Source organism: Phocoena phocoena, chromosome 1 (assembly GCF_963924675.1).
Source record: "Phocoena phocoena chromosome 1, mPhoPho1.1, whole genome shotgun sequence".
In the NCBI taxonomy this organism is placed as follows: domain Eukaryota; kingdom Metazoa; phylum Chordata; class Mammalia; order Artiodactyla; family Phocoenidae; genus Phocoena; species Phocoena phocoena.
This window is the reverse complement of record NC_089219.1, coordinates 24508913-24535989: the sequence shown is the minus strand read 5'-3', so window position 1 is coordinate 24535989 and position 27077 is coordinate 24508913. Positions and strand designations below refer to the sequence as shown.

The window sequence follows — 27077 nt, the reverse complement described above, 5'->3', positions numbered from 1 at the left end:
ATCTGGATTTAGATCCTGGAAATGCCATCTAAACACTCTTCCCTACTCAACAGTGGTTGGGGAAGGCATTTCTGTGAGGCTCAGTTCTAATCTCTTAAATGGGAATAATTACTGTGAGATTGTTGTAATGATTACATAAATATGCATATTGCATGTTCTCTGCCTTCCCTTACCATTCCTACTTTATTTTTTTCATTTTTGTAGCCACTCCTACTTTTTTCTTGGGAAATATAAATAGAATTCCAACATTCTTGGTTAAAACTATTTGTAGGTTTTTGGATTTTCAAGAAACGCCTAGCATCTAGTTAAATGCATGTTTAGATTCCACAGAAAAAGCTAGATGTAGAACTTTATGTGTTTAATTTACATGCTTTGTAAATGTTAACTCTGGCCTGAAAGTTCAAAATGGTTTTATCTGACGTTTGTAGAGTTTAGTTAAGATGCTGTCCTCATCTCCCCTCCCCTCCTTATTTTTACTACCTGTAGTTTAGGAGCTTATTCAGTGTGCTTACTGAAATAATGTAAACGCCTTGTACTGTGAGCCTAGCTTCTGTTTCAAGGCCCTTTGAAACTGTTTTACCACAGTAACAAGCCTTATGTCTATGTCTTTGTTCTCATATGGCTTAAATTTAGTGTCATTTTGAATTTTATAAATTTACATTTTTGTCAAGCATCCCAAAGCTGTTACATCTTAGTGACACGATGTATCATTTGTAGCATAGTGTCAGCTCTGGGTTTTGAAAATGTGTAATTTAAAACAATGTGACCTGGGCTTCCCTGGCGGTGCAGTGATTATGAATCCGCCTGCAGATTCGAACTCTGGTCCAGAAAGATCCCACATGCCGTGGAGCAACTAAGCCTGAGCACCACAGCTACTGAGCCTGTGCTCTAGAGCCCATGCGCCACAACTACTGAGCCTGTGCGCCTAGAGCCCGTGCTCTGCAAAAAGAGAAGCCACTGCAATGAGAAGCCCGCGCTGCAACGAAGAATAGCCTCCACTCGCCACAACTAGAGAAAGCCCATGCACAGCAAAGAAGACCCAACACAGCGAACAGAATAAAATAAATAAATTAAAAAAAAATAAAACAATGCGACTGTATTTTTATGTGGTGACAGTTCAGTCAAATTAAGATTATTGGGGTGGTATTCAGTCAGCATGTTAATAAAATCCTTAAATTGGTTCCCCCAGCTGTATTCAGGTTTGTGCTCCATACTCTACCCTCTCCCTGCCTGTCCCTAGTTTGACTCTCTTTGCATTTACCCACTGCTAGAAATTGTTCACATACATTTGGAGGTAGTGATGATTGGATGAGGGGGTTTGAGAAAGTTCTGCTTCAGACAATCAGCAGTCTTTCTCAGGTAGGCAGAATAGCTTTCCTCTTTATATTACTCAGCCATAAAAAGAAATGAAATTGAGTTATTTGTAGTGATGTGGATGGACCTAGAGTCTGTCATACAGAGTGAAGTAAGTCAAAAAGAAAAACAGATACCATATGCTAACACATATATATGGAATCTAAAGAAAAAAAAATGGTTCTGAAGAACCTAGGGGCAGGACAGGAATAAAGACACAGATGTAGAGAATGGACTTGAGGACATGGGGAGGGGGAAGGGTAAGCTGGGATGAAGTGAGAGTAGAATGGACATATATACACTACCAAATGTAAAATAGATAGCTAGTGGGAAGCAGTCGTGTAGCACAGGGAGATCAGCTCTGGCTTTGTGACCACCTAGAGGGGTGGGATAGGGAGTGTGGGAGGGAGATGCAAGAGGGAGTAGATATGGGGATATATGTATATGTATAGCTGATTCACTTTGTTACAAAGCAGAAACTAACACACCATTGTAAGGCCATTATACTCTAATAAAGGTGTTAAAAAAAGAAAAAGAATAACCTTCCTCTTTAATAAACAAGGGACATTACTCTAGCCTCAGGCAGCAAAGGTGACTTGTTGCTCATAACTGAGAGGACCAGTAGACTGTTGGACAGTAAAGGGTTTTTGAATTATGACTGTTTTGCTTAACCTATTCCACACTTCATTCTTGCTCTTAAATACTACCTTGTAGTAATGACCTTGGAGATGAGTTAATTGAAGTCTAGAAAGATTGTTATGATGTGGGTAGTACATTTAATGATAAGTTTGAAGAGATCCTTGTGATATGTGCTATTTTTTATTTCTCCTGGTTTTCAGATTCTAGGAGCCCCCAGAGATATTCCAATATGGAGAAATGTTGGGGGCACTCCGTTATATAGTTTGTAGCGCCTTTCAACCTGAGGTTTATCAAAGAAATACTGGCTTCGATCAAATGAGTCCCCTAATTTGTACTTAACTGTTTTCGCAAGGACTGTGGTCTGTGAGTCAGTTTTCATAAGGACTGTGGTCTTTTGAGTCAGTAGCAAGGTTTAGGTCACATAATCATCTACATACATTATTGCTCTTCAACATGTTGATCTTTACTTATTAAGTCAAAATGTATGAAATACAGCTACCGTAATTCTCTCTCTTTTTTAAAGACTCTGCTTCCTTATTTATTTATCTATCTATCTATCTATCTATTTATTTATTTGGCTGCGTTGGGTCTTAGTTGCAGCACGCGGGCTCAGTAGTGGCAGCATGTGGGCTCTCTAGTTGTGGCGTGTGGGCTCTAGAGCGCGCAGGCTTAGTTGCCCCCATGGCATGTGGGATCTTAGTTCCCCAACCAGGGATCGAACCCGCATCCCCTGCATTGGAAGGTGGATTCTTAACCTCTGGATCACCAGGGAAGTCCTTACTGTAATTCTTGTGTGATGGAATTTGCTTTTTCTTTTTCTGCATTATGTGTTTTTCATGTTTGAAAACAAAAGGGAATGGGAGGGGAGAAAGCAGGGGTCATTGCTGAACGCTGATGGTTAAAGGTAAGTGAATGTTTAATCTCAGTCACTTGATTATTGTTATTGTCTTGTCAATATCTGAAAGTAAACATAGAAAAGCTTTTCAGTTGTGTTAATGTGTATGTAAAATTCAAGATGCTAACTTGGAATTATTCCCTCCTCTATTCTAAACAATAGGTACGTTCTATGGATGAGCTGAATCACGATTTTCAAGCACTTGCTCTGGAGGGAAGAGCGATGGGAGAGGTAAGTGAATTGGTGTGCCAGAAAAGTGGGCCTGTTTTTAAGAGAAGGTTGGAGCTGTCTTTCATCAAATGTGTCCGAATCTAGTCTCCAGAAGTATGTGCTTGCTTTTCCTTGTTGCCATCCTCATGATAGGAGTGGGATATTGCAGAATTTTGCCAAAACAATCTCATTATAAGAAGAATGTTAACTTTAGACTAATGTCTTAAAAATAAAACAAAACCAAAATGTGAGCACAAATTAATATTATCTTAACCAGTCAGTTGTAAATTGAGGTGTTAAAATTTTACAAAATAGTTTTATATGCATAAAATGTCCTTAACCTTTGGCTCATTTTTCAGTTGTTAGGTTCTTTTGCAGTGGAAGGGAGTTTTAGATTGGATGCTAGTCAGAATATGTTGATAACCTATTTTTAGAGCAGTGTTATTTTTGAGGAAGTTGTTTAGGCTTCCATTGTGAAGAGGGAATTGTTAGATTTCTGGTGAAATAATTCCAGAAGGTTGAGGCCTGAGCCAGTCATCCCTTATGTAGATAGAATTTAGAAACAAGAATTTTGGTTTGTTTGTAATGTTTAAAATTTGCAGAAACAGAATTTACCATCCATTATATTGATAGTGAAGATTGCCATAATTCTAAAAGAAAGAGGAATATAAATCAAGTATAGCAGGTTTCTGGTGCTTCTAGATGTTGACAATAAGAGTGTATTGGTGATAGGTAGAACGTACAGGTTGAATTAATGGCTAAAGATGTCACAGGTTCACAAACTGGGGGCATTTGCTTGTGATTTTTTTTTGTTCTGGAGAAGTAGCCTTAGGTTTTTTCTTCTGTTTTATATTTTGTATATCTAGTATTTAAAAGCCCCCATATCTATTTTAATGTTTTAAAGAGGGAGAATAGCTGTATTCTGGATTCTCTTTTATACTATTCATTAAATACATTTGTTCTTTGATTTAGCCAATATTCTTTGATCCAGGCACTGTACTAGGTTCCAAGGACTCAAAATTAAGATAATTTCCTGATTTATAACAAATATTCATTTACTACCATTGTGGCTAGGCATTAGTTAAAGTCTTTGTGTTTTGATCCTAAGATTCTTGCTTCCTTGGTTATAAGATTTTGTTTCCAACTTTTCTGAATCATCTTGTGGTCAGAGTCGAGTGTCCTATTATCTTGGGTTCATGGGGTTTTGGCCTGTTTTTGTGTTTCCTCTAGAGCTTGAAGAACAGATTGGTAGGTGTTCTTATGTTTCCTGTGCCTGCCTAATATTAATGAAACAGTGCACATCAATAAACCCTATCTGGTTATTGAGTAAGTGATTTTCTCACTAAATTTCTGGAGCACAGTTTGAACAGAAAGTTAACAGATGTGTCACATTAATTATAGATGGGGAAACCGCATTCATCTGCTTCCGCACTCCTGTGGTTCTAACCTGGTCCACTCTAAGCCCAGTCTTTTAAAATTAGTTACACAGAATAAAAATAATGCCCTGTTACTGTTTTGTAACACTTCATAATCTTTAAAGACTTAACTTAATTGAAGAAGAGTGAACAGAAAGTGAATTTTATTTAAATTAACAACAAAAATATTTAAAAAATCATTTTCTTCTTCCAAAAATATCCCTTCCCCACAAGGTCTCCAGACCGCACCTCCTTATTTTTGTTAGAGATGTCATTTTTTGATGTTTGTATGTAATTCATCAGAGCTAGGTGTTGGCATATGTAAATAACTAAACAAAGTACATTCCAACAGTAATGCAGTGTCACTCTTCTTTCCTTATTATTAACAAAGTAATAATAATAGCTACCATTTGTTGACCATCTATTAGGCAGATGCTAAGAGGTTTGTATGCATTATCTCATCAGTAACTCTCTCAGGATGGTTCTGTTATCCAGATAAGGAAAAATTTTGCTCAGGGTCACACATCTAGAAAGTGATGGAGCTGGGACTCTGACCTGGCTACCTCTCCAAAGCATGTGCCCTTAGAGTAAATGAAACCAATACTTATAAAATAATTGATGGTAAAAATCTCATTTTAGTAAGCTTTATAACAGTTGATATTTGGGGAAGGATTTTAACAAATGCTTAATACACTTCCCTTCCAAAATACACTTAACTGAAGTTATTTTTTGAAAGCATAACCCAGTGTCCAGGCACAAAGGGGACAACTAAGTTAAGTATGGAGTGAAGTTTTTGTATTCAAGGAACTCTTTCTTTAGCTAGTTGAGGAAGGAGTGAATACACATGACAACAGAAAGAGTTCACTGCGTTTCTTTGTATGGTTCCTGTTTTGAGAAGAGAGTGATCAGTATTGGCAGGAGTAGTTTGTGATTACTTGGATGGAGGTATAGGACTTGGGAAACATCCTCTAGTTTAGTTAGGATTCACATAGGTATAGGTTGGGGGAATGTTTTTTGCAGGGATACAAGGGAGATGGGCACAAAAGAGAGATGAAGAAAGCTAGCTTTTATAATAAAATAAAAAAGCATAGTTTCTAATTAGTTTAACGTCATTAAATTTCCTTCCCTTTAAACAATAAAGCATCTCTGGGAGGGGATGTGTGTAAATGTAGTGTTTACCCATATAAACACTAAAATTTCAAGTAAATTGCATGGATTTATAAAGCCAGGCACAGTATTTTTTTGCTGCAGTTATTTTATTTGTATTTGTGTGTGTCTTTGTGCTTGTGTGAGAGTCCTCATTAGGGCAGATGATACCTATGTTCAAGAGTGTGTGAATCTTTAGAGTTCAAAGAGAATTGCCTCGATTCAAAGTAATTGATTTCTAATAAAGTTAGTGCTGCCTGGCTCTTGCAACTTTTTTTTTTCCTCATCAAAGCCAGTGCTAGACTCCTGGAGTCACTTTGCTAGATAGTGTTTCTTAGAAATCTTGCTCAGAGGTGACTACTTAAAACTTTGCCTTCAAACCTTGCTGGTTGTCTGAAGTACAGCTAGCTGTTCTTAGCTGAAGGACACTCTACAAGTGCTTTACTTACCTCCTGTTCTAAAAAGTCAACATAAAAAGGAAGATAGGAAAATGTCTTAGGCTTAGGGCTACAAATTATTTTCAAATATTTCATCCACTCTCCTTGCTAGCAGCCCCTTTCATTCAACTTTAAGTCCAGTCCTGAAAAGTTTAAAGGCACAGATTATTTCTGTTAGTTGAGTATTCAAGAGTGTGTCTTTGTAGTACTGAGGAAGGCTCATTGACCTGATGTTTCTGGGTTCTGTTTCTGCCTTGGTTGGTTTATGGTCTTGCATGACTTATTTATTTTATGTCCTGAAAAAGATGTATTTGCAAAGAGGATAGTGGTTCTCGTTTGAAAGTACTTTGAGAGTCTTTGACAGAAAAGCCACCTTATTCTGAATAATTGGTTTTCTCACTTTTAAAAACCAAGGAACTTTTTTTAAGAGTCCTTAATGTTTTACATGTAGTAAACCTGACAGCGTTCAGGGACATTAAAATAACAGTGATTATTTCTGGAATAAATGGAATGTATTTAGGTATGTGGCCCTTCATCTTTGTTTTAGAAAACTGAAGCATAGAAAAGCTTTCTATGCTTTTTTACAAATACGTTTGTAAACCTGAGGAATGAAATCTGGAAGGTGCATCTGTATGTAGAGTGATAATGAATCCTACCACGTTCCTGGAAGTAGAGTAAGGTGAGATGTATTTAAAACATAGCTGCAGGTTCTCATTAGACATTACATAGGATTTCTGCCTGTAAGTGTGAGAGCAGAATGGCTTGTAGAGGAAGGAATTTGACAATGATTTGGAGAGCTCTTAACCCAAAGAAAGGTATAACTTGATGGGGTGAAGAGCTCACTGGATGAGAACCCTGATGCCACCGCTTTTGGCCTTGCCTCAGGCATTCATCTTCTTTGGACTTTGCTTTTTTTCATCCGTAAGACACACATGTTGGACTAGATAGTTTTCCAGGACCCTTTTAAGTCTAAGATTCTTGGAGTTTGCCCTTATATCTAGCTTTAAAAAGATAGAAAATAGGACTAGTTCTCCTTTTTCTAGGATATGCCAGAGGGTATCTAAAAGATGTGTTATTTTAGAGTGTGATGTAGAGGTTCTGTAAGTTTTCATTGGATTCTCTAAGTGACTCATTCACTGTGCAGCTACATAAGACATTGAAGTGTCTGTCCATCAGGGCTCATAGGGTGGTAATTGTGAAATCAGGACAAGTAGGAGCCTAATGTGGATACCAAGTCCACATCTTTCCATCATGGCATGATGGCTCACAGAATTGGAGGCTTTTGGGTAGCTAAAAGTACTTTTTTTTTTTTGCGGTACGTGGGCCTCTCACTGTTGTGGCCTCTCCCGTTGCGGAGCACAGGCCCCGGACGTGCAGGCTCAGCGGCCATGGCTCACGGGCCCAGCTGCTCCGCGGCATGTGGAATCTTCCCGGACCGGGGCACAAACCTGTGTCCCCTGCATCGGCAGGCGGACTCTCAACCACTGCGCCACCAGGGAAGCCCTCAAAGTACTTTTATGATCCACAGCCCTAGAGGGGCTAACCTCACACTGTAAATTCCTTGCAGTTAGGGTCCCATAAGAGTAACTCAGTTGACTCTAAACTGGGTTGAATTTTGGAAAGGAGATGTGTTGTCTGCTAGCAAGATCATGCAGCCTTTCTTGCAGAAAGGATGAAAAATAAATAGAGCCTGTGGTGCATTATAAAAATATCTGGCCAAGCAGTGTAACACATTCTTTTCCCCCCAAAATGCAGCTTTTGAGTATGCATAGGAATGGTAAAAGCTGCCTAGTTCCATTAACTTTGTAGTAATACCACTTGGTTGTTGGGCATTTTTGACATCTTGTTATTAAAATGAAATGGTTCCTTTAGAGAAGACATAGCTAGCCAGGCCAAGTGATATGGAGAAAGTTAATAACTTTCCTTTATTAGGTTAATGACCATGTTAGAGGTGAAGTGACCTTTTTATGAGTTTTGTTTAGGAAGTTCCTGGGATCTCATAATAGTTTTGGGATTAGGATTGGGCATTTTGAAGAAGATGATAAGAAGGTATCTTCTAACCCTGCGAACATGGGCGCATCTGACATTTAGAACCTGGTGCCCAGTTCTGTCCTGTCACTTTGAGACCTGTGTCAAACCCCATGCATTCCAATATCTGCCTTCTGTCCTGCACTGGGAAGAATGGGTGGACTTAACCCTGTATACGTTAAGCTATCTTGGAATGTTTGAATGCAGTAAAACATGCTTCTCTGCATCAGGAAATAGCTGATCCACATGGTGCTTAATCTGTCTTCATTAAATTTCTTCCCTTTTATCCTCCTTTGTCTAAAATGTTTTTATTCTTTTTATCCACATCAGTATGCTTTATTTGAAAGTAAGCTAATTAACTACAGTAATACATTAACACTTTTCAAAACACTTTGGCATTGATTTCATTACCTATGTGAATCTCCCAACAGATTTTTGAGAGACACGACTATTTTTACATGAGGGAAGTGAGTTCTAAGGTCAAGTGACTCCGCCTAAGATCGTAACTGTCAAGATGTGGATTGACATCAAGTTCTATTTCATTAGGCTCAGAAATAATAATAGCTGCAGTCTATTGACCATATCTGATTTTCCGGTACTGTACTAATCACTACGCATTATTGTCTCACAGTGGTCCTGCAGTGTTAGGGTTTCCTTTATGTACTGGGCAAACAGGACTATAGAGGTTAACATGATCATGAGCCAGCTGTTTAAACCCAGATCTCTGTCACTCAGATCCTGAGCTTTTCTGCTGTTCATTTCTGCATGTCCAGAGCCTACCCAGTACGCAAAAGTCCAGCTTCAGTTATCAGCTCGTCTATGAAAGCTTTCTTGCTCTCACCAACCAGAAGCTACAGAGGGGAATTCAGTAGCACATTATTTATTTATATAATTCTTATGGCCCTAATTTATTTTATATATAGTGATTTGTGTAAATGTTTTCTACTTCCTTGCACATAAGTTTGCTGAGGGCAGGGGCTTCAGCTAATATGTACTTTGTAAACAGTGGCTGCCTAATATATTGTGTTGAATAAATCGTGTACCGGTAAATATTTTTTTCTAAGTATGGATTCCTCTTTATTTTCTCTTTTACATCAGAAGTTCCCCCCAAGGGACCTCCGTTCAATTCAGTTAATATTGCCTGTATTCTCTATCCCTATTACTTTTCCACCCTCAGGGATGTGGGGGTGTGAAGGGGAGGATGGGGAGCGGACAAAACTGAAAAGCATTTATTCAGTCTTCTCTGCAAATCTTTACATTTTTGAATTATTCAATAATTATTTTATGAAGAGTACATAGGATGAATAGCATGTCAGCAATGCTGTTATCCAAGTTGAATCTTATATAAAGGCATTTATCATAAAGGATCTTTTATTTAATGTAGTTGTAATCATAGGACACTTTCTCTGGGCCATCTGCTGGGGCATGGAAATATTCTCATTATATATATACAACCAGACATAATGGTGTTTAGAAAATTGGAATTGCTGTTGTTATATTTCTTGTTCAAGCTTGTATTAAACTATGTTGTGTGTAATTCTTGTTTACTTTTGTTTTGCTGATGAGGAACCAGAACACCAAAATTAATTCATTGTCTCTTAATTAATTAATGCATTCTGTGGTCCTCATTATAGCAAAATGTGTAGAAGAAATAGTTTATTTTCTGTGTTGGTCTTCCCTGTATACATGCACATCTGTGATATACATGCACATTTGTGAAATTTTCCACTCCTGGAACACATGAAAGAGGGAACCTGTCTATCTGGCATACTAAGACACTTCTCATCAATTTAATAATTAAAAATACCCTGAGGCTGACTGGATGTGTGGGTGGGTTTGAGTGTTTGGTCCCATCTTGAGGCAAAGGACTCTTTATCCTCTCTTAATTGAGCTGTTTGCTTCCTGCTTTGGGAATATGAGGGGGGTAGGTCATGAAGCAATCTAGATGTTTTCATGGTTTCATTCATGAACTTTACAGATTTCCTAAGTGATCTGGAGGCTTATCTTTTACACACTGAGCTCTCAGGTACTATTGCAAGGAATCATTTATATAATTATTTAAAGTCTAGACCTAGTACAACTTTAATATGGTTATGTTATAGATCAAACCACGTAATTAATACTTTGATAAAAACAAATGACATTATTTATAGGGAACTTAAAGGTGGCCGGGATAACATTGTCTTCTGTTTCCTTACATGCCTTTTCTATATCGTGCAGAAAAGCCTAGTTCACCTGGGGAATATCTTCATTTTCTGAACATAGTTTACTGTTCGTGAAGTTTTATGAAGATATCAGAGAAAAGAAACTTCTTTTGGCTCTGTTCTGATAACTTGCAGCGGGAAGGTATAAGGAAAACTTTACTTTCAGTGGCTTCAGGAAGGGTTGTGCAGTGGAGAAGGGATTATTAGTGTGGAGTTTGCCCCAGGTTAATTTACCACAAAATATTCATGGAGCTTGAGGTGCTAACAGTATCTCTGAATTTTTTATTTTTGAAGGGCATGCTTTCTGAAAGAACAACCAACGTCTTCTGTGTGTTTAGTTTCAAGGATGAAGTTGTTAACAGTGATTGTGTTTTTTGTGTGGTAAAGAACACTGGGAAATCCCTGTGCTCCTTTGAAGACAGTGCGTTTTTGGTTTTTTTGTTTGTTTTGTTTTCTTCGGCCACACCTCGCAGCACTCGGGATCTTAGTTCCCCAACCAGGGATCGAACCCACGTCCCCCTGCAGTGGAAGCATGGAGTCTTAACCACTGGACCGCCAGGGAATTCCCCAGAGTGCATTTTTAAGTTTAACAGTAGTTATCAATTAAAGAACTGTTTGCAATTCAGTCTAATTTTTGGTGGTCCTAAAATTTAAGAGCTACCAGATTCTTCTTATCTCTACTTGATTGCTCTTTTTGCTCTTACTGTTCCCCAGCAACTCGCAGTGGATCCTCAGGACAACCTTAAAACTACCCACTGGAGTGGTAGACTTAAACTTGCAGCCCCATATTCTTACATACTTGGATCCTGTTTTCATCTAGGCTTTGGACTCAGCTGACTCTGTGAAATAGATTCCTGATTAAAATAACTTCACTGGTAGACTGGCTTATGTATACTTAGTGACTTCATTCTTGATCACCATAATGGGCTATGAATCTTACCTTTTGAAATTAAATAACTTTAAAAAAAAATGCCTTGAAAGTTGAGAGAGGCATCTAAGCAGCAGTTTATACCTTTCCAGCTCCCATTTCCACAGGTCCCTTCTTTTACCATTTTATGCCTAGGTTACTGCAGTGACCTCTGCTTAGCCTCCCAGCATCCATTTGCTTTCCCTCACTCCTTTTTATAAAGGAATGTGATATTAATCTTTATTTTTTGGCTGCGTCTCGTGGCAAGCGGGATCTTAGTTCCCCAACCAGGGATTGAATCCGTGCCCCCTGCATTGGAAGTGCAGAGTCTTAACCACTGGACTGCCAGGGAAGTCCCTCAAATTAATCTTTTAAAATGAATTTTTATGATTTTACTCCCTGTTGCTGCCTGTTGGATTAGAGCCCAGCTCCTCAGTGCACCATAAAGCCTCACTGGCAGCTGGACTAGTTTTGTTTTTTCACCCTCTCCTTACTGCGCCTCTAGTTGGTGGCGGTATTCCTTTTTTATTGGTGGGCACCTGCCCCACTTGCTTTTATTTCTACCTTTGCTCTTTGTGGAAAGTCCTTTCCGCTGTCTTCTCGCTCTGAAGTCCCCCATCCTTTAAGGTGTTCCTTGACCATCCTGTGCCAGATACTCTTCCAGTTTGATTCCTGGTAGGTTTTTCTTTTTTTAAAAAAATTTTTAATTCTTGGCCTGTTTGTTTATTTATTTTTGGCTGTGTTGGGTCTTTGTTGCTACGCACGGGGTTTCTCTAGTTGTGGAGAGAGGGGGCTACTCTTCCTTGTGGTGCACGGGCTTCTCATTGCGTTGGCTTCTCTTGTTGTGGAGCATGGCTCTAGGCTCGCGGGCTTCAGTAGTTGTGGCTCGCGAGCTCTAGAGCGCAGGCTCAGTAGTTGTGGCCCACGGGCTTAGTTGCTCCGCAGCATGTGGCATCTTCCCGGACCAGGGCTTGAACCTGTGTCCTCTGCATTGGCAGGTGGATTCTTAACCACTGCGCCATCAGGGAAGTCCCGGTTTTTCTTTTTAAATCTTTTCTTTCAGGGCAGAGAACTTTGTTTGTTTGTTTGTTTTTTACTGCTTTTGTTACTTCCAGTAGTGGCTCATGCAGGTTGTGCATTTCAGGGTAAGTTCAAATACTTCAGATGCTAAAATTTTATTTTTTCAATGGTCAGAAAAACAATATTGGTTTTTCAGATATGAGAGAGAAGATCAAATTACCTCATATTGGCCAGGCCTAAGTGATTTGTGTAACTTCATCCTTAGTGGTGGAAATGTTATTAAAGGACATTAGATACAACTATTAACAGTGTTTATTATGAAAAGTGCTTAATAACCCTGGAAAATATTTTTTAAAAATCTCTTAATTTTGTATACTGCAGTTATAATTATGCAAAAAATTAAACTTTTCTTTCTTAAAAGGAGTATATTAGATTTCAACAAAAAGAGATTTAGTTGAGAGACAGTATGGAAATTTGTTTTCACTAGTAATCATCTTGCCACATAGACTGAAAATTTTAAGCAGTAATTACTAGATGCCAGATTGTGATGCTGCCTAGTAGTGAAATGTGAAATAAATTATAGCAAATTTTGATTCTTAGACAGTTTTTTGACGATTTGAATAAAATGAAACAGAACAAAAATGTTTAAACATTTAAAAATAATCTTTACATGTAAGTATTGAGTAACTGATTAAAAAAAATGCAGGTGGGCTTCCCTGATGGCACACTGGTTGAGAGTCTCCCTGCCAATGCAGGGGACACGGGTTCGTGCCCCAGTCCGGGAAGATTCCCACATGCCGCGGAGCGGCTAGGCCCGTGAGCCATGGCCGCTGAGCCTGCGCGTCTGGAGCCTGTGCTCCGCAACGGGAGAGGCCAAAACAGTGAGAGGCCCCGCGTACCGCAAAAAAAAAAAAAAAAAATGTAGGATACTTAATTAGTAGTTATATAAATGGGAAGTGAGAATTTAGAGGGTCATGTTCCTTAAACTTTCTGGAAGAGAAGGGAAAAATGAAAACACCATCTTCTTTCTTTCTTTCCTTTTTAAATATACTTAGGTATTTTTAATTAAAAAATGATTGGCTTATGATTAAGCCATTGAAGATTTTCACCATCCCTTATTTAAGCTACAGTTTTCAAAGTGTTTGGAAATTATTATCTGCTTGCTTAAAAATACTGGGTTGGCCAAAAAGTTCGCTCGGGTTTTTGTGTAACATCTTACGGAAAAACCCGAACAAATTTTTTTGGCCAACTCATATCTGAACCATGTGGTGTGAGCTCTCTCAAAATTCCCACTAACTTTTGTCACTTTGAAATTATGTTGAAGTGAAATGTATCTGCTTAAGAGAAAATGCCTTATTTGTAGTGAATTCTGTACCACCATAATCTCAATTTTTATTTATTAAAAATCGGTTCTAAATCATAATAAAAGTGTATTTTGTAAAAAGTCATCCATAATCCCACATCAACGAGCACCTATTTCAGTTTTTATTTTTCTTTCCAATCTTGATCCAAAAGGGAAGGGTGCATGAGGAGAAGCAGTCTTTTCGTGTACAATTTTGTATTTTGCTTTTAAAATTTAATGTTATTTTATAAATATTACGTATAGTCCTGATAGCTGTTTTGGGTGAGCTTGTATTGTTGCATATAGTTGTACCTTATTGAACATTTAGTTTGCTCCCAACTTTTTTGCTCTTATATTTTGAATGTGAAGCTTTTTTTTCCTTTTGAATTCTTTAATGTTGAGATAAATTCTCAGGAATGAACATGGCTTTTTTCCCAGCTTTTAAATTTATTATTATTATTTTTAAAATTTTTATTGAAGTATAGTTGATTTACAATGCGTGTTAATTTCTGCTGTACCGCAAAGTGATTCAGTTGTACATATATGTATGCTTCATATTCTTTTCCATTATGGTTTATCATAGGATACTGAATATAGTTCCCAGTGCTATACAGTAGGACCTTGTTGTTTATGCATCCTATATATAATAGTTTGCATCTGCTAACCCCAAACTCCCAACCCTTCACTCCCCCACACTCGCCTCCCCCCTTGGTAGCCACAAGTCCATTCTCTATATCTGTGAGTCTGTTTCTGTTTCATAGATATGTTCATTTGTATTGTATTTTAATTGTAGTTTTGTTTGGATATATGCCCAGGAGTGGGATTGCTGGGTCATATGCCAACTCTGTTTTTAGTTTTTAACTTCCATACTGTTTTCCATAGTGGCTGCACCAATTTACATTCCCACCAACAGTGTAGGAGGTGAACATGACTCTTAATGTATATTTTTTCAGAACCCTTTCCAAAAGAATTGTCATAACAGTGAATGGATATTTGTACCTTTTTTTAAAAGCCTTGTAAAGGATATCAATTTATTTTATATTTAAACCGTTTCTTGTTAAAACTTTAGTAGTAACTTCTGTGTGTAGTTTATAATATTTATTATGAACTGTCTCACTAGATTTCACAACAACCCTCTGTGGTATGGAGGGCCAGGTAAATTCCCTAGGGTGTTAAGATTTTGAGAAGGGAATTCTGAAAATTACACAGTTTTCACAGTTAGAGCTTGGACTAGAACATGTGACAGTGTTTACCAATAATACTTTTTTTTTTTAAGATGTTGGGGGGTAGGAGTTTTTATTAATTTATTTTTGCTGTGTTGGGTCTTCGTTTCTGTGCGAGGGCTTTCTCTAGTTGTGGCAAGTGGGGCCACTCTTCATCGCGGTGTGCGGGCCTCTCACTCGCGCCTCTCAGACGCGCAGGCTCAGTAGCTGTGGCTCACGGGTCTAGTTGCTCCGCGGCATATGGGATCCTCCCAGATCAGGGCTCGAACCCGTGTTTCCTGCATTAGCAGGCAGATTCTCAACCGCTGCACCACCAGGGAAGCCCCCAATAATACTTATTTATTTCTATCAGTACTGAGCGGTCCTTTCTCTGAGTTGATATCAAGTTCTTTTAATGTAATGAGAATATTTATCAAGAGATTAAAAAATTGGCGGGGGGGCTATATCTTACCAGCTTGTTAAAATATCAGGTATTTGACTCCTGCATTGGCTACATTCCAATGAAACCAAGCTTGTGTTGGAAGTTTGCATTGCCACATGAGATGATTAAACCTGTTCATGCCTTTGGGGTTGTAGCATCCCTGTGAACAGTACTCCTTGAGAAGCCAAATTTCTGCTCTGAGGGATAGCTCTATGCATCCTGTGTTGTGTGTAAGCAGTCCTCTTGAGTACAGAGTGCTTATTGGAGTTTCCATCTATGCAAGTATTAACGGTGGTATGGTCAAACACATCCAGTCTTTAATAATCAGCTTGCCTCTTAGTTTTTGCAAAGCTGTAATCATAATTCTTCCTGCAGTGTTTTGTTAGGGCTCCTAATTTTATAGATTTTCACTGAACTGGGCTGGGTGATGTTGTGCTCACATCTGCTAGCTGAGTACACAGCATTTCATTGGCTATGCCATTAGTAGTGTGAAGTCTGTTGGTTACTATTTTGTTATTAAATAATATTAGCAGCTAATTCTTTGAGTGATTACTCTGAGTCCAGCATTGTACTATTCCTTTACACACTATATTATTTAATGTTCATAACAGTTCATTTTATAGGTGAGAAAACTGAGGCCTAGATGAGTTGGGATTTGAAACCAGTTTTTTTTTTTTTTTTTTTTGCGGTACGCTGGCCTCTCACTGTTGTGGCCTCTCCTGTTGCGGAGCACAGACTCCGGACCCGCAGGCTTAGCGGCCATGGCTCACAGGGCCAGCCGCTCCGCGGCATGTGGGATCTTCCCGGACCGGGGCACGAACCTGTGTCCCCTGCATTGGCAGGCGGACTCTCAACCACTGCGCCACCAGGGAAGCCCCCTGAAACCAGTTTTTTGTTTGTTTTTTAAAGTGATTTCAGAGTAGTTGTGTATGTTTTACCACTATATTACTTAAAATAAGAAGCCTAGAGGTTTTTGATGTTCTCAGCCTTTTAGTTTATTGTCTCCACCTCTGTTTAAAGGACTCTTAGTAGGGGTTAATGTGGTGGCCGATTGTGCAAGTGTGGCTTTGTGTATTGTCTTTTCTGTTAGATGATTTAAAAAAAAAGGTGTTTCCAAACACAATTTAGAGGTTTCCCAAGTGGCTAACATTGCTCATAAACCAGTGCTTGATTTCTACTTTGTTCTCCAGAAGCCTCATGAATAAGCTTACTGATTTCTTTACTGTCCTTAAGTCTTTTCTTTTACAAACCTGTGGTTCAAGCTGGGATAAGTAGTGTATGTGTTTTTCTCCTAAAGACCGGAGAGCAGATACTACTGGAGAGGCACTTAGGAATCACATTTAATGGGACAGTACATGGAAGAGTACAAGGTCTGTTGTATTGCTGTCGGATGGTAGGACCTCCCAAGCCCTGGTTCTCAGTTTGTAGGTCTTGAAAGGGATTTACTAATTTAGAGGTGATTGGATTATAGAACTGACCTATACTGACTAGAACCACAAGAGATTAATGTATGAAAACTAAAATGCAATTTACTAATTTATAAGGAGAAACAACAACTCTCAAGTGGACAGGATAATTGTATTCAGTGATCAGCATGTTTGGCTATAGGAGGAAGCAAAGTTCTCTTAAGTTTGCTTGGTAAGCAGTCTGAGCCAGGGAAGTTACTTGGATGTTTTTAGTGGCTGCTGTACCCAAGCTACTATCTAGCCTGATGCATTAATTGCTTTTATAAGGACAGACTTGTTTGTGCATCATATGTCCTCTTCCTAAACATGCATATTGGTTGATACTGCCTACATCTGACTCCCTGGGTCTCCTTTTCTTTTGTTGGACCAATTTCTAATTCCCTTATCTTCCTTTAGAATTGTGAAATATTTTAATCCTCTAATTGCCTAATATTTCTTTAAATTGAATTTTGTAAACCTCTTCTGTGATCTGTTCTTTGTTGTCCTGTCAAAGAACAGTATTTCCAAGTTCTTGATGGGGTAAGCAGTAACTGTCTTTTCATACACTAGTTGCATTTGAATGTTTGATGATTGAATTTAGGTGTGGCTTAAGTGAAGGTTTGGCAACTCCTGATGTGGGTTGGTGAACCAGGATGTTTTAGCCAGTGCTGTGGATGATATTACCTTTAGAAGGGTTGAATCTGAATTTGAAATAACAATTGGGTATCATCATCACTTTGTTTTATATTCAATAGATTATAGCTCCTTTTAATATGATCAGATTCGAACAATGTCTTTATTTTAAATGACTCGACTATGTGATTGCTACTAATTCTCAGTAAGCTTAACAAGTCTAAGTCCATTTAATTTTGCCGAATTTAAAAAGCCAGTCTTTTTTTTTTTTTAATACAGAAGGGCTATAAGACAAAATAGGGGAAAACATGAAATGGAACGGATGTAATTTTTTCCAAATTCATAAAAAGGACTTTGATTTTAGATATTAGAAATGGAACAAGAAGTGCTTCTTGAAAACAGACTCTTAAAGATGTTTTCAATAAAAGAAAACTCTTCCGTATATTCGCAGCTGTATTAGTTATCTATTGCTATGTTCCAAATTACCCAAAAATTTAGTGGCTTAAGACAACACGTTATTTAAGCCTCACAGTTTCTGTAGGTCAGGGGCCCAGTCATGACTTTGCAAGATTCTTTATTTCAGGGTCCCTCACAAGCTGCAGTCAGGATTTCAGCTGGGTTTGCAGTCATCTCAAAGTCCAACTGGGGAAGGGGCTGCTTCCAAGCTTACTCATGTGGTTGATATCAGGATTAAGTTTCTCGCGGGTTGCTGGACTGAGGGCCTCAGTTCCTAAGGAATTGATGTCCAGTGACCTCTCTTGGTTCCTTGCCATATGGGCCTCTCTATTGGGCAGCTCACAGTATAGCAGCTAGCTTCGTTAAAGTGAGAAGGTGACAGGGTGAGAGAGGAGTAGAGGCAAGATGGAAGTCAGTATTTTTTTTTTAATTTTATATATATATTTTTTTTTTTTGCGGTACGCGGGCCTCTCACTGTTGTGGCCTCTCCCGTTGCGGAGCACAGGCTCCGGACGCACAGGCCCAGCGGCCATGGCTCACGGGCCTCGCCGCTCCGTGACACGTGGGACCCTCAGGACCGGGGCACAAACCCGTGTCCCCCGCATCGGCAGGCGGACTCTCAACCACTGCGCCACCAGGAAAGCCTGGAAGTCAGTATTTTAAAGACAGTCTTGAAAGTGCCACCCCCTCACTTTTGCCCTCTCTTACTCCTTAGGAGCAAGTCAGTAGGTTCAGCCCACAGATAGGATAAGAGGGGGAATTACACAAGGGACTGAGTACCAAGAGGTACAGACATTAGGAGTTGTTTCAGGTGCTGCTTGCCACACAGCTGAAGAGTGGAGAAGGGTATGTTTTGGAGGAAAGAGAAATGCTGTGGAAGGTCCAGAGACTCTGAGGAGCTTTGCTAAGTTTGCTTCTGTCCTTGCCCAGGTACCTTGATACAGTAGTTTACTTTTCTTCATCTGCAGAGCACTCTTGCAAACCATAGGTTCTGTCTTTTTTCCTCCCAGAATTGGCTTGCTGTCACCTTCTTCTACCACTTCCTTTTTCTTTATCTCTTACAGACTTGCCTTTTCAGTCTCTGCTGTTTTCATTAATAATAGTTAATTGATCTTGGTTACTTTGCTAAAGCATATGGGGTTTTACTACTTTGGGGGCTGCTCCTAGCATCTATTTAGGATTTATATTTATACATACTGTTAGTAGTGGAAGACACCATTTCCTCTTGGTATGTGACTAGGGTTTTGAATTTTTCGGTGTGTACTGTGTGCATTGTACTACGCCGTTTTATATAAGGGACTTGAGCGCCTGAGGATTTTGGTATCCAAGGAGGCTCCTGGAACCAGCCCCCCATGGGTACTGAGGGATGACTGTATTCCTTTGAGATTTGTTGCATCTATTACTACTTTGAAGTACAGTCTCCACTTTTTAGTACCTTTCTACATGTCTGTTGTATTATTGTTTCCTTATGAGAGAATTTGGCCTGGAAACAGCCTTGCTTATATATGGACCTGCTTTTGCTGGCTTTGCATGTTGCGACAACCTGGCAAGCTATGAGGAAAGATGACAAGATCTTAGAAGTCATTTTTGAAGCCTTGAGTTCAAGGGCTGCTGCTTTCACTAAGCAATTTGACAAATTATGGACAGACTATATTTGCACATGGAGGCTGGTGGCTTAGAGAAGCTTGAGTTTTGAATAAAGATTACCAAGTTTGTGTTGAGAGGGATGAGCACCATAATGAATATATTTGATCATCTTTGCTCTCTTTCCAATATATGGAGACTGAACTTAACCAACAAGTGAGGAGTCCCTTGTGCTGACATTCTTTCTTCTGGTGCGCACAGGAGAAGTTGGTGGAGACTCCTGTTTGCTTACGCTCCCTCCAAAATACAAGAGAAAAATCGGAATGTTAGTTGGAAAGGGTACAACCAATAGGGAAAGAAATTCTATTTGTAATCTTATAGGAGGGCATTTTTGAGATTAAGAGGAGAAAAATAAGTTCAAAGGCAAGAATTCTAGAGTTGTGCGTTAGTACACATTAATTTTCAGGGTCCCATCTGTGGTTTACAGCTGTTTTGCCTTGGTGTAATGCCACTGAATACATTTTTTGAGAACCTCCTGCGTGGTGGGCATTGTGTTAGGCCCGCATCAGCAACATCTCTAATCATCACAGCAGCCTGAAAAATATTTCCTTCATCAGTGCAAAGAGAATGAGGCCCAAGGCAGTCCTGCAGTTTGTCCTATGACACATCAAAGTTGTCTAGTCCAGGACTTCCTGACTCCACTGCCTAGCTGTGGTCTGGGCTCTCCCTCCCACCCCTGCCCCCTCCCCCTCAAGTTAACAGACCAGCTGTGTCCTTGCTTCTCTCAGAGAATGAACCATAGAGGCACATTAGGAATTGACTGCTGGAACTGCTCATCTTCAAGTAAACCAATGCGTCTGTGCAATTAAGTGTCAGACCGAAATGTGTCTTCTGTCGTGACCTTGTTGGACTAGAAGATAACAAGGTGGGGGAAAAAAGTACAAGGGAAGCTGCTTTGCTCCAGGTAGTAACCCATGTCTACCAGATAGTTTTATAGAGCTAGAATAAATTGATGTCGAGAAACCCAGAATTTAGGTTGGAAAGCTGAGATTCATTTTAGTGAGGGCAAAATTGAGATGTTTCTTCATTATCATTGGGTTATGGGTTATAAATAGAAAAGGTAAACCTTTATTGTCAAGGAGAGAGCAAATGTTTTGTACTTTCTGTTTTTTTATTCTGTTCCTCTGAGAAATTCAGCTCTTTTATGCTCAAAAGCATTCTTTTATGCTCAAAAGCAGTGTACTATCTCAGACTTCTGAGTTTCTTGTTTGACTAGTAGCAGCTGAAGTGAAAACATAATTAGAAGAAATAAGAGGGACATTTTAGTGAGTGAAGCTGATAACCAGAAGGAAGAATGATGGGATTCTAGTGGAAATTTACTTTGTAACAGGTCACTAATGCTTTGATCTTGTGCAAAACTGTACTGTGTTTTGCTTGAAAGGGTAGTTTGCATTTCTTTGGTTGAAGCTAATTTAAGGCTAGTGATGCCTGCATTTTTATGAGGTGTGGAATGTTTTGTGAAGTCACTTTAACGGCATTACTAAGTATTCTTAAGATTAACTGAGGTGAGGAGATTTTTATTTCCCTTCCAGTAATGGGGAATAGCTGCTGTCTTTCCAAAATCTTGGAACAGGTTAATGTTGTGGTTGGGAAGTTTTTTTTGTTTTTGGTTTGTTTAGTTTTTTCTTTGTGGTGTTGAAAGTATTTTAGTTAAACAGAATCTCTGTGTATGAAGGAGGTGAATTTTGCCTCTGGTGTTCCATAGCTGGGGTCTGAGTTCATGCCACAGCTTGAGTAACTTTGTAGGTCCCCTTAATATACATGTAGGCAGAAGTAGCCTTTTAGTAGTTGTAGGTGCTTTCTTTTTCAGTAAGAATCTTCTTAGCAGTTAGCTGATAGGTCTAGTATGAATTCTCCCCCCCCTTAAAAATCTTGGCATAGATTAAGTGAATAATTCTAGATATTTAAGCTGAGCCTCTATTGTGATGGGTTGATCTGTAGCCCCCCTTGCATTAGGCCTCTTTGTGACTTTTACCAAACATATAGTAGTGCTCTGACCACAATCTGTGGAGTCAGAACACTGTGATTAAAGACCTTCAGGGCACGTGAGCATCTTCAGTACCCTTGTCTAAAAGAAAGTGTTGACTGCTGTACTTTCATCCTTTATGAATTCTTTAAAAGCATCTATTATTTTTAATTTGCAGCAGCTCTTGCCAGGTAAAAAGTTTTGGGAAACAGATGAATCCAGCAAAGATGGACCAAAAGGAATATTCCTGGGTGATCAATGGCGAGACAGTGCCTGGGGAACATCAGGTAATCTAGATCTAGCATCTGTACTGTGATTTATGCCTGTCTTAGAGCTCCTTTCCTCAGCAATTGGCAAGTTGTGAATTTTACATCAGTGACAAGCATGTCAAGCAATGTCCTGTCCTGTGGTATAATTGCCATGAAGGAGCTTATATGATGTAATTTATTAAAACATAATTTACACAAAATCAGGTCTTCAATATTTTACTGAAGTGCTAGCCACAGGGGAATGGTCTTATTTGAAATGACCGTAATTTCAGCTACAACTTCTTGTTCTGTACTGCTGTCAGCATACTTGGAATTAGAAAATCAATGCCTGCCATTTGAAGTTCATGTTTCTTTCTCCTCCCTTTGCCCCTGTGTACTGTGTATGGGGTGATCTATCTATAAATGTGGTTTGGGCCAAATAAGTCACTGGGTATGGACACTCTTCTGACTGACTACCCCTGAAGAAAGGGATGGGGAGAGCTTGTAGAGGCAGACATACCGACAGCAGAAAGAAATGACAGTTGATAGGGAGGAAGGAGACAGAAAATTCAAAAGCTGATGTGCTGTGTTATAGCAATATAAGAATGGAACCTCAGATGACAGTGGTCATCAGAAAAGATCAAATTATGTTGTTTTAAAAAGGGCAGTAAGATCACATTTTGTTTCAGTAACATTACCAATAAAATATATTAAAAAGAAATTCTGCTACTTGAAAGGGGTAAACATTAATTTATCCACTTAGCTAGATAAACCAGTTATGTGAACTGCTGTATTGCTCTGCTATCCTGGATATATGAGGGGTGTGTTCCGTTTCCTTAGCTTATGTAGTATATTATACTTAGGGAAAACACAATAGGAGGTTTTGGCTCAACTGACCATGGCAGGTTTCCTGATTCCCAGTCATTGGTTTATCCATGAGACATCACTCATAATTTGTTTGAGCCTCTGGCTGCACTATATCATGCTTGTGTATCTTTTTTGTAGATCATTCAGTTTCCCAGCCAATCATGGTGCAGAGAAGACCTGGTCAGAGTTTCCATGTGAACAGTGAGGTCAATTCTGTACTGTCCCCACGGTCGGAGAGTGGGGGACTAGGCGTTAGCATGGTGGAGTATGTGTTGAGCTCATCCCCGGGCGATTCCTGTCTAAGAAAAGGAGGATTTGTAAGTTGGCTTGAGGAACTTGTTCCTATCTCTCTCTCTCTCTCTCTCTCTCTTTCCCCTTTCCCCTAAAGCAAAACATGCCTGTTTAGTTTCCTTAGATACTCACAGCACTAAGTGCAGGGTTTTAAAAAACGCTTTTATTGCAATTAGATTTCAGCAAACACAGCAGGAGATGTAAACTAAACTTTTTAAAAATAGAGAAATGATGTTTTTTGGGGACTCATTGATAGTAATGTGAGGTAAGGACTTAAATCTAGATCGCAGTTCATTGGCCTACCAGAAAACACCATTTTTAGTTTAAAACAAACAAACAAAAATAAAAAGAGAAGGAATTAACACAAAGCTGAAGGCAGGTGTCAGTAGGGAATAGATCTGAGAGAGTGATTTGCCAATACCCTAGGATCCTTAAAATGGATCAGATATGTTGGGTCATTCTTGTTTTTGCTAGCTAGGCTTTAACTATGGAATGATCTTTGGCCCTCTTTGAGTAGCTTTGCTTCTCATACCCAGGCTATCAGGAAATTAGAAGTTCTGTTAATTCTGTATTTCAGTTTTTTTCAGATTCATCACCATTGACCTCTCCGATGCTAAATTGTAGCTAGAGCAGCTTCTCTGTCTACAGCCTCTTCCCTTTTGAAGTCTTAAAGCAGTCTTCCTCAAGCATCTTTGATAGCCTTTCTCAAAACTAGTTCTTTCTTATACCATTGACTTTCTAGATCTAGAAGTCTTAAGATGTATTTCTGTTTGAGTCTTCCTCATTTTGTTTTCTCTGACTAGTTTTATATTCCAAGTCACAGCTAGGAAGGCCATGAAAGGCACCCTGAATCTTTCTTCCTTCCTTTTCTCCCGACTCAACTTGTTTTGTACCTTTTCAAAGCACTTTCTCCCTGAAGTCTTTCTGGGCTAATACTACTGGTTGGCAATCATTTTAAGAGACCTTCTTTCCCCCAAATCATAATAATAACTTTGCCTTTACAACTATCTTACATTCTTTTATCTTGATAGCATTTGTTGTCAGTGTTTTTACTGTTAGTCATTTGTTGCTAGGTATCAGAGGCTTGGTCCTATTTTCCCAGTTCCACTTGAAACTTCTCTAGAGTCACAGTAGTACATTTTTGGTGCAGCTTTCTCAAGTGTCAAGTTCAATTCTTTAATACGTTAGTGGACATGAAATGAATGATTGTTGACTTGCTTGGCCGGAAGATAACAGGTGGCATCCAAGGTAACCAGAATTCCCATGGAGTTAGCTTTATTCTAGGCACGTCAGAGATGATGGATGCTTCAGCTGACGTTGACATTTGACACGTGGCCGGAGCTTTTGATTCCACCAAAAAAATGGGGGGTGGGGGGTGCAAAATGAACTTATTTAAGAGGCTGGTTTGGATTTCTCCCAGCTCCACATCTAGAAATTTGGTTTGAGGAATTTAGCCAGAACAGGATCGTTCATTTGTATAATTACCTTCAGGAAGTTCAAGGGACTAAACTGGGGCTTTTGTCTGAGTCTTGCATGGTAGCTGTTCCAAAGCTGACCTGATTACTTCTGGGTCTTTTGACCCTGCAGCGGCATAGGTCAGGTTTAGTGGCTTGTAGATCAGATTGGAAAAGACTTCTTGTATTTGAACCTTCCCAGGAGGCTACTTGGGAAGAACAAGATCTACCCTTTGGATGTGAGGAATGGGATCAGGCAAAATGATCATTTGCCTGTTGTCTCATGGGAAGGATGGTGTTACTTCTTCTCTTCTTTCAGCTTATCCCCAGCTCACCTCTTTTTCTTACCTCACACTTCCTTCATCTCAAGAGTGCAGATTCCTCAGAGGAAGTGCTGCCTTCCAACTTGTGCCTATAACTTTTACTTATTTACTGTGGGAGAAAAGTTAGTGTCATGCATAGGTAAGTCATTACTGTGGTGAACTGGAACCTGTATGACTCTTACCATGAATTCTCTATAATGTGTGACCAGCTTCTAAGTCTTGGGCATTAGCCACCAGGCATGTGCCTGGGTTACTGTGAAGTTTGTAGGAAGAAGAAAAATAATTAGAATTAGGAGAAAGGTAAAACACTGGGGCTGACTTATTATTTTTTTTCCTGTTTCTGTCTTTTTAAACAATTATTTCATTAATCTGTAACGAGGCTGTATCTTTTGTATTCAGTATCTTATTTGATTTTGTAAAGGTGGCTTCTGTCCTTAATTGTCTTGAGAGATTGGTGATTTTTAGTATTGTCACCAGAGGAAGTTGGAAGAACTCAGGATAGAGGTCAGAAAATTGAACTCTCTAAAAAGCATCTGCGTTACTGAGCTGTTGAGGTTTGCATAATGATAAATGAAAATTCTCCATATCTGTGTTCCAACTTTTCAGAAGGAAGGTTGTGAGTAATGAAATATTATCCTATTATCCTGTATTTTGACTTGAGTTGCACCTAAATGGTGATACAGGAAGACTGATTAGTGACGTCAGTCCATCGTATTGGCACTTCTAATCTTTTGGTTTGATCTGAGGATCAAATGAACTGCTTTATGAGCTTTTTGGTTGTATCCTGCTGATCTTATGGGAAGAGGTGGGCCTTTTTTTTTTTTAAAAAATAAATCTAGTTTGTCATTCAGAGTGCTGAGTTCAGAGGCCAAGGAAGACAGAATATCTGCTTCTTGTAGATAATTGTTCTAAAGAGTAGTAATTGATGGTTTATGGATCAGAGCACTCAGATGTTTTTCTTTTTGGGGTGGCTGTACCAACATTACCTCCAATAAGCCATGGAGAAGCTGCATTTTAATCCCCTGAGAGCTAAAAAACATCATCACTGATGGCATAATGAATGTAGACCTCAAATCAAGTACTAAGGGGCTATTCTCAGATACTGACAACAGATAAGCCAGACTCTGATTAACTTCTCAGTTAAAGGGGTTTAGAACTAAAGTAATTACTCATTTGCAGTGGTTTTCCATTTTCAATAAGGTTGTTTTACGGTTAAAGCTTGAATGAAGGTATTTAACTCTTTGTCTAGCTTTCCTGAGCCTTTCTTAAGTTCATTTTGAGTGTACAAATGGACTCAGCTTAGTTGTTTTGGCTTCTGAGATAAGAGTACTTGCAGGCTGTTGAAAAGAATCTGACAGCAGTGTTTTGTTCTCAGCACCCACTGTAAAGTTTTGATAGTATTCTGAGTATGAATCAGAAACTTCAGGGTAGCAGTTTTCAGAATAATGGGAAAACGCAGAATACCAGTTAAGTCAGAGTCAAGTCTTTTAATTTATTTCCTTTTTATATCCTTTATTTTATTGATTCGTGGAAAAAGACAGGTCCCCTTACCCATCCCCCCAAACACCCCAAAACAAAACAAAGCGTGGTTCTGGGTGGTTACACAATCATATGTAACTACTCTGTTTTGAGGCCACTGGGTGAAATTACCCATCCAAGGACCCTGCTATTGGTCTTTTGAAACACCAGCTGATCATCACATAGATTGAAGCCTAGCCAGTCAGAAAAGTGGATCGTCATTTCTACCTTTCTGGTTTATGGTTCCTAGGTAAATGAGAAGACCATTGTAAACTTCATTTAGGGTCAAGGCCACCCTAAATTTGCAGAAGAAAGACTTTTAGAAAAAATATCTTGGGAAGACCTTTCTGCTTATTTGTAGAGACTGGGTGCTTTCTGACCTGGAGGATGCTTGCACACTCATGGCAATTCACTTAGGTCACAAAATTGATGACTTGCTTTTCTAGCCTCCACTGCATTTGTTTCAGGCATCCAGTGCCACTTTAATTGATTTTTGTTTAAAAACTTTGTGGAGTGTAATGCAGGGGTTTGAGTCTCAACTGGACCTTAATTTCCTCATTTGCACAAAGTCTAATTCATATGGCTATGTAATATATACGAAAATGCTTTGTAAGCCTTATAAAATCTTGTTCCACAAAGTCCTTGGGCCAGTAAAATTATCAGCACCTGGGAGCTTATTAGAAATGCAGACTCTCAGATTCTACTCCAGACTTTATTGAATCAAAGTCTGCAGTTTGACAAGACCCACAGGTGATTTGTATAAAATTAAAGTTAGATAAATACTGCTCTATAATTTTCTTGGAAGATTACAGATCAAATTCAGAAACTTTTATCTCAGGTTGGAGCCCCTTCAGATTTGAGCTTCCTTTGAACAAGAAATCTGTGTGCTCTGCTTTGCGATGTCAAGCTTTTAGACACTGACTAAATAAAAAGTTAAAAAAGCACAACTTTCAGAAAACCTTTTTTGGTTTTCGTCTTTTCCTCCTGGATAT

General features: G+C 39.0%; 1 protein-coding gene across 4 annotated transcripts in view; it reads left to right on the top strand.

Moving 5' to 3' along the window:
- The window catches only part of PUM1 (pumilio RNA binding family member 1), a 128063-nt gene that overhangs the window by 32672 nt on the left and 68314 nt on the right, over positions 1-27077 (top strand). For 3 of the 4 annotated variants that reach the window (XM_065893743.1, XM_065893754.1, XM_065893736.1), the window contains 3 exons: positions 3050-3118; positions 21563-21671; positions 22638-22816. In XM_065893743.1, coding sequence (XP_065749815.1) covers positions 3050-3118; positions 21563-21671; positions 22638-22816 — 357 coding nt within the window. Of the gene's footprint in view, positions 1-3049; positions 3119-21562; positions 21672-22637; positions 22817-27077 lie in introns of those variants that run through there. The other variant, XM_065893762.1, reaches the window with a different exon arrangement.